At 38.3% G+C, this 12158-nt stretch overlaps 1 protein-coding gene across 1 annotated transcript in view; it reads left to right on the forward strand.

Annotated features, from left to right (window-relative positions):
• The window catches only part of VWA8 (von Willebrand factor A domain containing 8), a 291052-nt gene that overhangs the window by 22582 nt on the left and 256312 nt on the right, over window positions 1-12158 (forward strand). The window contains exons 3-4 of the mRNA XM_084611928.1: window positions 7943-8073; window positions 11317-11427. Of these exons, the coding sequence (XP_084468054.1) occupies window positions 7943-8073; window positions 11317-11427 (242 nt within the window). The remainder of the gene's footprint in view (window positions 1-7942; window positions 8074-11316; window positions 11428-12158) is intronic.

The raw sequence follows: 12158 nt of genomic DNA on the forward strand, positions 1-12158 counted from the left end.
AGAAGGTGTCATTACAACCCCTGCAAAAATTTTATCAAAAGTTTCTTCTGAGTTTCACATTAATCAGACTATTAATTCCAGTTTTCTTTTGTAAGCTATGTCAGACAGTGCAGGAACTTATGTTCCATACACTAGATGTCAAGAGAGCACTGGGCTTTTACTTGAACAGAACCAAACCTTTCAGGAAGTCCTCTGGACATATTGTGTCTTTTGCGGATAGGTCTATGCGATCCACTGTTTCCACACACAGACTCTCTAAATGGATTTCTCTATGTGTTACCTGTTATGGTTTCACTGATGTTCAACCTTCCCTATGAATGACTGCACATTCTATTAGATCACATTCTACATCTGTACCCTACTCAAGGACGTTGCAGTTGCTGAAATCTTTGGAGCCGCAATGTGAACCTTGGTACATATTTTTTTCCCCAACCATTATGCTTTCGTTCATGCTGCTAGATTGGATGCTGCAGTAGACAATGTGGTTCTCTCTTCAGTAGTGGAATCTGTTCCAAATCTCCTGCCTCCTTAAGGGGGTTACTGCTAGGGAGTCTCCTGAAGTGGAGCACTCCCAGGGACACTACTTGAAAAAGGAACACTTACTCACCTTGTGCATTCTTTGAGGCATATCTCTCTGTGCATCCACTACTCACCTTCCTTCCCCTCTGCTTTGGGATTTCTCTGTGGACTTTGTGGGAGAGAAAGAACTGAGGGCAGTTTACCCACACAGCCCTATATAGCCTTAGTACAGGGCACAAAGATGTGTAGAGTGCATTTGTGGGCTGGTTGGGCACTGCTACCAGAAATATCTGATCAAAGGCACTGGACACATATGCACCTAAAGTTGAGCACCCACAGGGACATGCATCTCGAAGAACTCTAGTTACTCTTCTTCCAGAGCATTGGAGGGTAATAAATGTTACTGTATTTATAATTGGCTCTATGGATGATCCATGGAATTGCAGACCAGTAAATATCTGTACCTGCAAATTGGTTGAAATGGTAATTAAAAACAGAATGACAGAATACCTAGAAGATCATGATATGACAGCGTCTAACCAGAATGGTTTTGCAAAGGAAAATCATTTCTCCCTAATTCTCAGAATTTTTTCAACGTCTCACTAAATTAGTGGATAAAGGAGAACTGGTTGATGTCTATTTAGACTTCCAAAAGGCCTTTGGAAAAAGTATCATGTGAGAGTCTACTAAAGAAACTAATAATTGGGTGAGATGCAAAGTACCGTCATAGATCAAAAATTTGCTATGAGGGAGAAGGCAAATAATAGGATTAAATGGTCTATGTTAATCATGGCACAAGGTAAACAGCAGGGTTCCTTAGGCTCCCTGCCTCTCCTTTATCCTTTTTATTGGCTCAGAAGGCAGTGGGGTGATGGCCCAGTGGGCTGGATTTGCTGCAGGTTTTCCTATATGATTGTCAAGGGCTCCTTGGCACCCAATCATAGCCTGTCCGTGTGTTGGTGACTTCTCTGGCCCTAAGGATATCTTGACTGGGGCAGAAGAAGCAGCCTCCTTCCCCCATATTTAGTCTCTTCTGGGGAAGGAGCCAAAGGGCAATTCAAGGTCTTCTGATATCGCAAGGCTTTCCCTCTGACCCCATCCACACACTGTAGGCAGGGCTCAGGGTAAGCCATCATCCTTTTCTATTGAATGTTCCATTGGTATGTTATCGCTAAATGTATGTTGTTGTTATCCTGACTAACCATTGCATTTTCTTTTCTGTTTTTGCCAAGGCAGTTTGGGTTTCTACGTGATCTAGTATGTTATGTTGCTCCTTTGGGAGTGGATGTTATCTTGTTGGGGATAAATGTCTTTGCCTGTCTGCATAAAGATGGTAGCTATGAAGGAAAATGAATCTTCCAGAATGATGGGATTCACTCTAGCTGGAACAGAGAGACTTGCCAGGAGAGACTGCCTAGAGTCTTTCAGTGGTGGCTTTCACCCTTTCTGTGGGGCAGAGTTGGTACAAGCTGCAAATCCAAGCATTAGTGGGCTGGATTGTATCTTTGGCTGGGTAACCATTTTGATTTTGACATCTGCCAGTTAGGAAGAACAAGCAGCGACAGCCATCCTGTGCTGCAAAGACTGTATTTTAGGTGTTTTTGAGGATTCTCGGGCTCAGGCTTGACTACCTATTTTATAAGCAATGCATGCACACTTTGTAAGGTGTCCTCCTGCTTCTCAAATAATATAATATAATATCATGCACTTTCTTTCCCCCAGCCTAGATATACAAGCATAGCAACTTGTAATACTGTGTACTATTCTGTGTGTGCCTGATGGTCTTTTAGTGTATAACTTACACAGAATATACTGCAAACTCTTCTTATACAACATCTTACAGACTCAAAATAAAAATATAGTGCCAGATCCTCAGCTGGTGTTAATCAGCTTACCTCCATTGAAGCCAATAGAGCTACACTGAATAATAGTAGTGAACGTTTTGTGGCATATACATGCAATCTAACTTTCAACTAGTTTGCCTCAACCCCTAAATTTCACCTTTAAAAAAAGCTTTACTATTGGCCATAAAGTAAATGTATAGTACTTCTACGATGATGATAGATAAGAGAATATAACCATATAAAAAGTGTAAGCCAATATAGATATACTGGGTATACAATGTACTGGATATACAATGAAAATAGTGTAAGTACACAAAAAATAATGTAAGTTAGATGCACTTGTTCAGTATAAATTGCTAAAGAAAGTGTCGAAAAAATGTGATCACCTAATTATGGACTGAATTATAATGCATAGGTACAAGGAGGAGAGGCGAGGTTGTATATACAATCATAACTTCATAATTTTCCTGAATTATTGAGTACTTAACTGTGTAATTTAAACATGGTTTATATATAGAGTATATGTATAGAGAGGATCAATGACGTATAGAAGTTAAATTTTAGTATAAAAATAATTTCTGGAAAAACAAGAGAGGTAGTGTCATGAGAGACTATCTAGGAGCATACTTTCCTTGATGACTTTTCAGCATTTATTTGAAACATATTGCCTCTGATTGATTTTAGAAATACTCAATGTATTGACTTTTGTTATTTTACAAAATGTATTTTAATTGATAGAACTTTAATCTGCATGCTAACAGAATGATTTGGAACGAGTAAGCAAAGAAACATTTCTCCAGCTCCTGGGTACTAAATATGTCCGTAAGGAATTCTGCGTATGGTGTTATTATCCCTAAAAAGGGATATTATGAAATTTTGTAGGAATTTAATAACCAGTATTTCTGGATGTTAAAACTCCAGGGTAAATACTACAACCAGGAGAACATAAGTGCACTGGAGTACATTAAATCCATGGGGGAATGCCCTAGAGACTTTAGAATTTTCTTGTATGCTGTACAACATTTATGTTCTGTTCTACATGTCAGTTTGTTTTGCAAATGTTGCTGTACATTCTTAAATCTTGTTTCTATTTCTGGCACTGCTTTTAAGTCTGACCCAAGTTTTTTCTTGAGGCCATCCTAAAAATAGAACTGGCTACTCATATTATTGTGAAATACACCAGAGGCATTCACAGTCACGCTGCATGACAGCTGACTTTGCCATGTTTTAATGCATGATTAGCGAAATTGAAGAGTTCAGTTTTACAGCAAGATTTCCTACCTACTTAAAACATTATCATATATGGCTGTTGTAACCCTCTTATTAAAGAGTAGTCATGATAAAAAAGCACAAGGGACAAGTTCATAAAACAGGTTAAAGAACGTAGTTAATGCCTTTCAAGGATGGTCTGCATCTTACAATTTTTAGGATAGGTTTATTTATTAAAACAATTTTACATTTGTGGTTATATTTTTTAAAAGCAAATACTTTTTCAGCAATTATAAATAGCAATCTCTTGATAGTGCAATTTTTCTGATTTGCTGCATGAGCCGTCTCTTCTTGAACTATGTGTTATAATGAAGCTTTTTTTAATTTCCCAAAGTCTCTCATAGAAAGTTTCACACTGTTAAGAACATAAGAATGGCCATACTGGGTCAGACCAAAGGTCCACCTAGCCCAATATCCTGTCTTCCAACAGTGGCCAATGCCATGTGCTTCAAAGGTAATCATCAAGTGATTCATCCTCTGTCGCCCATTCTCAGCTTCTGGCAAACAGAGGCTAAAGGTGCCATTCCTGCCCATCCTGGCTAATAGCCATTGGTGGACCTATCCTCCATGAATTTGAGTTCTTTTTTGAACCCCGTTGTAGTGTTGGTCTTCATAACATCCTCTGACAAAGAATTCCTCAGGTTGACAGTGCGTTGTGTGAAGAAATACTTACTTTTGTTTGTTTTAAACCTGCTGCCTATTAATTTCATTTGGTGACTCCTAGTTCTTGTGTTATGAGAAGGAGTAAATAACACTTCCTTATTTACTTTCTCCATACCAGTCATGATTTTATAGACCTCAATCATATCCCCGCTTAGTGGTCTCTTTTCAAACTGAAAAGTCCCAGTCTTTTTAACCTGTCCTCATATGGAAGCTGTTCCATCTCCCTAATAATTTTTGTTGCCCTTTCCTCTACCTTTTCCAATTCTAATGTATCTTTTTTGAGATGGGGTGACCACATCTGCACACATTATTCAAGATATGGGCGTACCGTGGATTTATTGAGAGGCAATATGATATTTTCTGTCTTCTTATCTATTCCTTTCTTAATGATTCCCAACATTCTGTTATTCTCTGTGGTGAATTTATTTTTCATAATCTGTGTGTATGTGTTATCTATGGAATGCATATTGAATTTGAAAAAAATATTTTTCCAGCTTAGATGTGTTTATATGGTGACACCAGATGGAATAAATAATAGTTATCATTCATACGTCCATAAATAATCTGTTGTTTAAAAGCACTTACTTGAATTGTCTGTTCCCTTTGGTTGTGTAATACAAATGTGTACTTTGTTTTAAACAGTTCGTGCTTAGGGCCCAGTATTGTTCCCATTGAAATCAATGACGGAAATCTGATTGACTTCAGTGGAAGCAGGATCAAGCCTTTAGTGGTTTTCCTGGATAGCATGTCAAAATATTCAGCTTAAAATATTGAAGTTTTTTATTCTGCACTGAAAATCTTACTGAACAACATGGAGTAGTTTTGTATGCTGCATTGTAGTGTACCCTGTCCACCCTGATACTTTAAACAGATGCTTTTCATACAAGAAATGTGATTAACTTTTAAGTTGAATTAAAATGCTTTTAAAGTGAATAGGTACCAAATGCTATTTTTAGGGCAAGAGATGATTAGCCGAATATCTAGGTAAGATGAAATGATAAATAATTTGTATCTATTTTTAATTGATTGCATTTATTTAGATTTATAAAGCAGATGCTCATCTTATTCTCTGGGTGTGCATATAGAATTAATTTTTCATAACAATATAAAAATGGTTGGATCATCCCACAAGCCAGTAAATGCACATAAAATATAATAAATAAAAAATGAAAGTCAGACATAGAAAATCACTTTGTATATTACTTATCTTTCAAGATCTGGTTTCTTTGTTTCTTCTGCAAGGCTTGGGTACATCACTAGCATCTGAAATTGTCTGAGGTATCCTCTGATGCTTTATGCCCTGATTCTGCAAAGACTTTCACATAGCAATTATCTCAGAGGACAGCAGATAGCTTTAAGATAGCTTACTGGTCTTGCATAGAAAAAAAGTGGTCCTACATATTAGTTCCTGCTTCTTACTGACTGCACAGCCTAGTTTAGTTAATTAGTACCCATTATGCCTCTGGTGTTTCGGGCAGCGATGGAGCTCCTCCACTCATGTACTTTTCTGGCAAGTCTTTCAATGGTTCCCCTGCTGTGCCCCAGATTTTTCAGCTCAGCTTCACCAAGTTGTTTTTGGGCGGCCTCGTTTTTGCTTGCCTTCAGGTGTCCATCTTATTGCTATTCTGTTGATGGAATCACTTTCCATCTGAAAAACATGGCCAATCCATTTCCAACGCCTCCTGGTAATGATGGTGCTCATATCTTCTTGGCGGCACTGTGGGAATAAGTCTTGGTTTGAGATTGTTCTGGGACAAAAGATAGGGAAGGCAGATTGAATGGAATGAAGATAGTGTGTACAGCCTAATATCTTTCTAAGTCAAGGGAGATGTGGTAACCCTTAAATTTTTCCAGCGCTCTTGTGATTTACTGCTTCCTATCCTGGTTTTTTTGAATGTTTGATTCCTTGTTGTCTTTGAGGGCCCACTCTGAATTCATGGTTCAGCTTAACTAGATGGCTCAGACCACACCCTTCCTTAAAAGCTCTGCAATCTACAAGAATCGTCTGCCTCCATGGATGGAGACAGTGAAACCTATGTGAAAAAAAAGTTATGCCAGTTGGATATGTGACAGTCTTTCCACAATTCTGGGAGCTTGTATAAGGACAACATGAAATCTTTGGTTTGTTCAGTGTCAGACTCCCAAGGGCTTAGGGCCCTGGGAGGAATCCTTGCTTCATTGAAGTTAATGGCTGAATTCTCATTGACTTCCTTGGGGCTCAAATTTCACCCACTGCCTTGGAAGGTCCTCTCTGATTAGAAGGAAAAGGTGAAAGAACTTTTTTCATCACTGCCTAATTTCTGTGTTCCTTCATTGCCTCTTCTAAACAGTCTGCCACAGTGGCAAGTCACAGAGGAAACATGTGCTGTACCTAATGGCTAATTATTTTGTATGACTCAGTGCCAGTAGCTTTCCCAACACTTAGGATCCTAGGGGAGTTCTTCAGTGGCATGTCTGAGATAAAGAATAGGCTAACTTTTATATTGCTTTTGCCTTGGAAGCTAATTGGGAGTATGCTGAGGTGAGAATTGGATGTGTTGTGGAAGGCATAAAATCTTCTGTGACAGTTTCTGTCTACGAGAGAGATCGACTGGTATAGTCGGTGGTCGTATAACCATTCATAGAAACCATTTGCCTTTGAATGTATTTTTGTTTTTTGTTTTAAATTTTATCATATGTTTTGGGCACATTTTTTGTTTGCAAGTCCATTACTATCTCTAGTAATGTACTGTAAACAGATTTAGGATTGTTTGATAAAAGGCTGCTGCAAAACGTATAGGAAGTATGAAAATAAGACACAGAAGAATCTTGTTAATTTTTATTTTTGATTGGGAAATCTATTCCAAATTACCAAATTTTGCATATCAGAGAATAAGCAGAAACACACAAATCAAAAACTGTATCAACTGTATCAATTTATGCTTTGAGCAATATACTGGAATGAAAATTAACAGGATAAGTAGTATTTTTCTGGTATACTTCCATCCCTGACTTCAGCAACTCTAATGTAGAGCCAGTGGATCTGCTTTGAGTCTGTTAGCTTTCAGTCTGTCTTTGGAGGCTACATAATATAGAAGACTGAAGTACTAAGATTTGACTAGAATTTTTAACTCTGCATAGCTACTTATCTGTATTATAGTAGATTAAAATGTATAGAAGAACTTGATTAAAAAAAACCCTAGCAAATTAGACCTTATTTATCACTACAACTTAAGCTACTTGATCTGGTGCAAACATTACTATTTAATAAATATAATTTTATATGAAAGCAATGAGATATAGGCTAGATAAGTACTGTTTCTCTAATAACAGTAGTAATTCATTTATTATTCATGTTACAGTAGTCAAGACTGGGGCCACATTGTGCAACTGTGACATGAATTTAACAAACAAATGAATGGAGTGAGGCAGGGAGAATGAGGGTAGGTAGGGAACATATGTGATTACAGAGACTATGTGCACAATTAGCTGCTTTTGAGTTATTCAACTTTGGATTTATGGATTTATGTATTCAATTTTAAAATCTAAATAAACAAGGAGTACGATGTCAGTAATCCCTACTGGCCACCAACCTCATTTAATAGTATTTGTTTAAAGCTGCATAATTCAGACTAGAGTTAATTTATATATATATTTTTTTCTTACAGTGTCAGACAATTTGGCCCAATCTGTAGTCCAGCATCTAAGATGGATAATGCAAAAAGATCTTCTGAGGCAAGATGTCTTTCTTATAGGACCCCCTGGACCCCTTCGACGCTCTATTGCCATGCAGTACCTGGTACGTTTTAAAACTTTGTTTATATTAATGAGAATGGAAGTAGTTAAGATTGTTTAGTTGTTATTGTGTTGTGGGTGCACGTGTGCATGTGTGTCTATATGTGTGTAGGTGAGTGTATGTATTCTATTACTTGTTGAATTGTAAAAGGTAATATTAGAAAAGCTTATATGACTTGTTACTTAGTTGCCAAAGAACTTATTCCATGCCATGCTTTTCAAAGTTTGGTTTTTATTTTACAATGAATAAAAAGTACAAACATTTAAGTGAATATTTTTTTTGCTTAATCAATTAAATGTTACTAAGAAAAAACAGTTGAAAAAGTAAAGGAGTACTTGTGGCACCTTAGAGACTAACCAATTTATTTGAGCATAAGCTTTCGTGAGCTACAGCTCTGTAGCACACGAAAGCTTATGCTCAAATAAATTGGTTAGTCTCTAAGGTGCCACAAGTACTCCTTTTCTTTTTGTGAATACAGACTAACACGGCTGTTACTCTGAAACCAGTTGAAAAAGTGTTACCATATGCAATCACAAATGGAAAAATAGCCTATTCTTTGTATTTCATACTTTTCGGAATAAAGATCTCTGCATACTGTAAAAGACAGTGAGCCACATTGCTTCCTCCATGGAAAAACTGAGGGAAGGGGTTGAGGGAAGGAATACTCTGAGGTTTTCCTTGCAGATTTTCCTCATAATGTTTAGGTAGAGATATGCATTTGTTTTTATCCTCTGTTCCCTGGGGAAATGGGAGGGAGCGTGGCACCCACACCCTGGATCTAAAGTATCTGCTGGAAGTCTTGTGACTGCACCATGTGTGAGGTTTCCTGCCCACCCCACTATGATCCATGGGTGTGTGGCTTCATCCATTAGCTTTGAAATCTACCACAATGTGCCCTTTTCTGCTTCCTCAAGTTGTATAAAGAAAGCATTTTCCTTGCCATATGTTTTTCTTTTGTTTTGTTTTTTTACATTAGAAATACAAATTGCATCTGTCCTGGGAGATAGTATGGACCATGAGAGAACTGGTATCATTATAACTTACTAGATGTCAAGGAAATGAAATGTAATTAAATGGCAGTTATTCATAAGAACGGCCATACTGGGTCAGACCAAAGGTCCATCTAGCCCAATATCCTGTCTTCTGACTGGATAAGATTGCGTAAAAAATTTTTATGTTTGTGTGATGGGTTGCCCCCATTTTGAGATGCCACCTGATGTGCTGAGATACCACTGAACTTGCCTGTTCTGCCAGCCAGTGCACCCTTTTTACCTGTCTTGCTGAGCCAGGCTATTAAGCCTCCTCCAGCACACACACAGGCAGGGCCACACCCAACTGCAGAACGACAGAGACACTGAGATCAGCTCTGGGGACCCAGCTTAAAGGACTTGCCCCAGCACTCAGGTGTCCACTTTCCTTGGGGTGCAGATCTAATGGTTATTATGAAATCTGTCTCCTCCCTCAATGTGGAGGAAGGTATGCACAGCCTCTTCTCCCCCCCCCCTTCCCCCTCAGTTATGAATTACACAAACTAGGTTGTATTATAAACAAGAAATAAGTTTATTAACTATAAAAGGCAGATTTTAACTGATTAAAGGGGTAGCAAACAGAACAAAGCGGATTACTAAGCAAATAAAACACAACACACAAACTAAGCTTGTTTCACTAAAGAAATTGGTTACAAATAGTAATTTCTCACCCTAGATATTGTTACAGAAAGTCTTGAAAGGCCGCTGCACTGGCTGGCAGCTTGAGACTTCAGGTATTTCCACTCACAGACTGGTCGCCTTCCCAGCCTGGGTTCAGCCCTTCTCCCCTCAGTTCCGTTCTTGCTTCTAGGTGTTTTTCAGTATCTCCTTGGGTGGAGAGGTAAAGGAGAACCACGATGATGTCACTCCCCTGCCTTTTATAGCTCTTGTGTATACAGAAACCTTTTGTCTCCCAGTGGAAGAATACTGGCATTTCCAGGGGTGGGTCCAGTACCAGGTGACTCAGACCAATGTCTCTGCAGGGCTGTGGCAGCCATTACTCGTAGGCTGTCTGGAGTGTCCACAGGAAGACTAAGCTCTTTCACAGCCCATTGTCTTTGCTAATGGGCCATTAGCCCTGTCTGGCTTTTCCATTATTGTACTTGAAGGGCTAGTTGGGAGTGACACCCAAAGTAACACATTTGAAATACAGATACATAGTCAGTATTCCTAACTTCAGATACAGAAGTGATGTTGGCATACAAATTGGATAATCACATTCAGTAAATCATAACCTTTCCAATGATATCGTACAAAAGCCATCTTGCATAAAGTATATCTCAGTTATGTCATATTCATATCATAAACATATTTTCATAAAGAATATGGAGTGAAACATCACAGTTTGTTTTGCTTACAAATGTTCAAATGAACTGTTTGGGAAGAAAGTTCTGGTAAAGATGCAAAACGCTTTCAGCTAAGAGCTGAGAGCATTCTTGGTGTGTATCTCGGAGTCCCCACTGAGGCCTACAGAAGAACAGGAGACCCACCTGATATTCCTGCTATTTCTAAGGTTAAAAAAAGCAAAGTAGGATACAAACATAAGGGGGGAAATTCAAACCTATTCCATAGAACAGCGAAATGGCACAAACCCATTTTTTTGTCTTATAGAGGTAATCTGTTAATTTCCGGATTTAAAACTTTAGTTATTAATATAAATAATAAATACCATAGTACTCAGGAGCCCAGTCATGGACTTGGACCCATTGTGCTGGGCGCTGTATAAACACAAACACAGTCCTTGCTCCAAAAAGCTTACAAAAAATAACAGCATGATTCAGTAGGCAAAAAATGTAGTTCTTCAGCCTACTCACAAGGATGTTTAAACTCAGTGGTTATTTTTCTGAGACCAATATTAACATCACTGAACAGAAGCAGGGTGGGAACTTATAATACTCCTGAACTTAATAGGAAACTTGTGAATTTTTGCTTATGACTCATTGCTTTTCAGTGGCCACTGCTAGAAAGTCATCTTGGAGATAAAGCATTTTACAGGGCTTAGCTATTCGGTTTAGAGAATTTATAGGTGGTTGTTATGATTTTTAGAACAGGTTTGGGGAGTATAAAAATTTTATTGAGCAAAAATTCAAACTGTTATGTGTGAGGAAGAAAACACTGTAAACATCTTAAAACTAAGATTAAATTTTTGTTCAGAGCTGCTTTAAATGACTGTGCTGCAGCCTAGGGTTGTGTAAAAATTTCTCACTACTGCCCACAGGAGCTGACCAAACGAGAGGTTGAGTATATTGCACTATCAAGGGACACCACAGAAACAGATCTGAAACAACGCAGAGAGATCCGAGCTGGGACTGCTTTTTATATTGATCAGGCAAGTTGCTATCACATCCCAAACTTCTTACTGTTTACAACTAGTCCAAAGGAAATTGCAGTCTGAAAAATCAAAAAGAAATACATTTAAAGCTGTAAATTGGAATTCCAGAAATATTGATTTAAGGTGCTTTTTTCTGTAGACCGAAAGGCTTATGTAGTCCACTTGATTTTGCTGCTTCTGAAAATGCTTCAGCACTGAGGCCTTGTCTATGCTACCGCAGTAAGTTGACCCAAGATATACTACTCCAGTTATGTGAATAATATAACTGAAGTTTATGTAGCTTGGGTCGATTTACAGCGGTGTCTACACTGTGCTGGGTCAATGAGAGTTGCTCTCCCACTAACTTATGTTACTCTTCTTGGGGAGATGACCGGAGTTAACCGGAGAGCGCTCCGTGATTGATTTAGTGGGTCTTCACTAACTGCACACTGCTGCATTGATTGCCGCAATGCCGATCTACTGGTAAGTGTAGACATGGCTTGAGACCCTAAATTAGCAAAGTACTTAAGCACTGAAGTTAGTGGCACTGCTAATATGCTTAAAAGTTACACACATGCTTAAGGACCACATTTCAGGCCTTAAAGAGAAATGAAATGAACTTATTGGTACGTGGCTACATGCATTTTAAATAGAACTGTGTTCATTAGGAGCATTAATTTAGATACTGATGTTCTACCTACAATAATGAAACTTTCATAACCTAAACTTTAATTGATGGTAAGTAAATG

The sequence above is a fragment of the Lepidochelys olivacea genome (genome assembly GCF_965140295.1).
Source record: "Lepidochelys olivacea isolate rLepOli2 genome assembly, chromosome: 1".
Classification (NCBI taxonomy): Eukaryota; Metazoa; Chordata; order Testudines; family Cheloniidae; genus Lepidochelys; species Lepidochelys olivacea.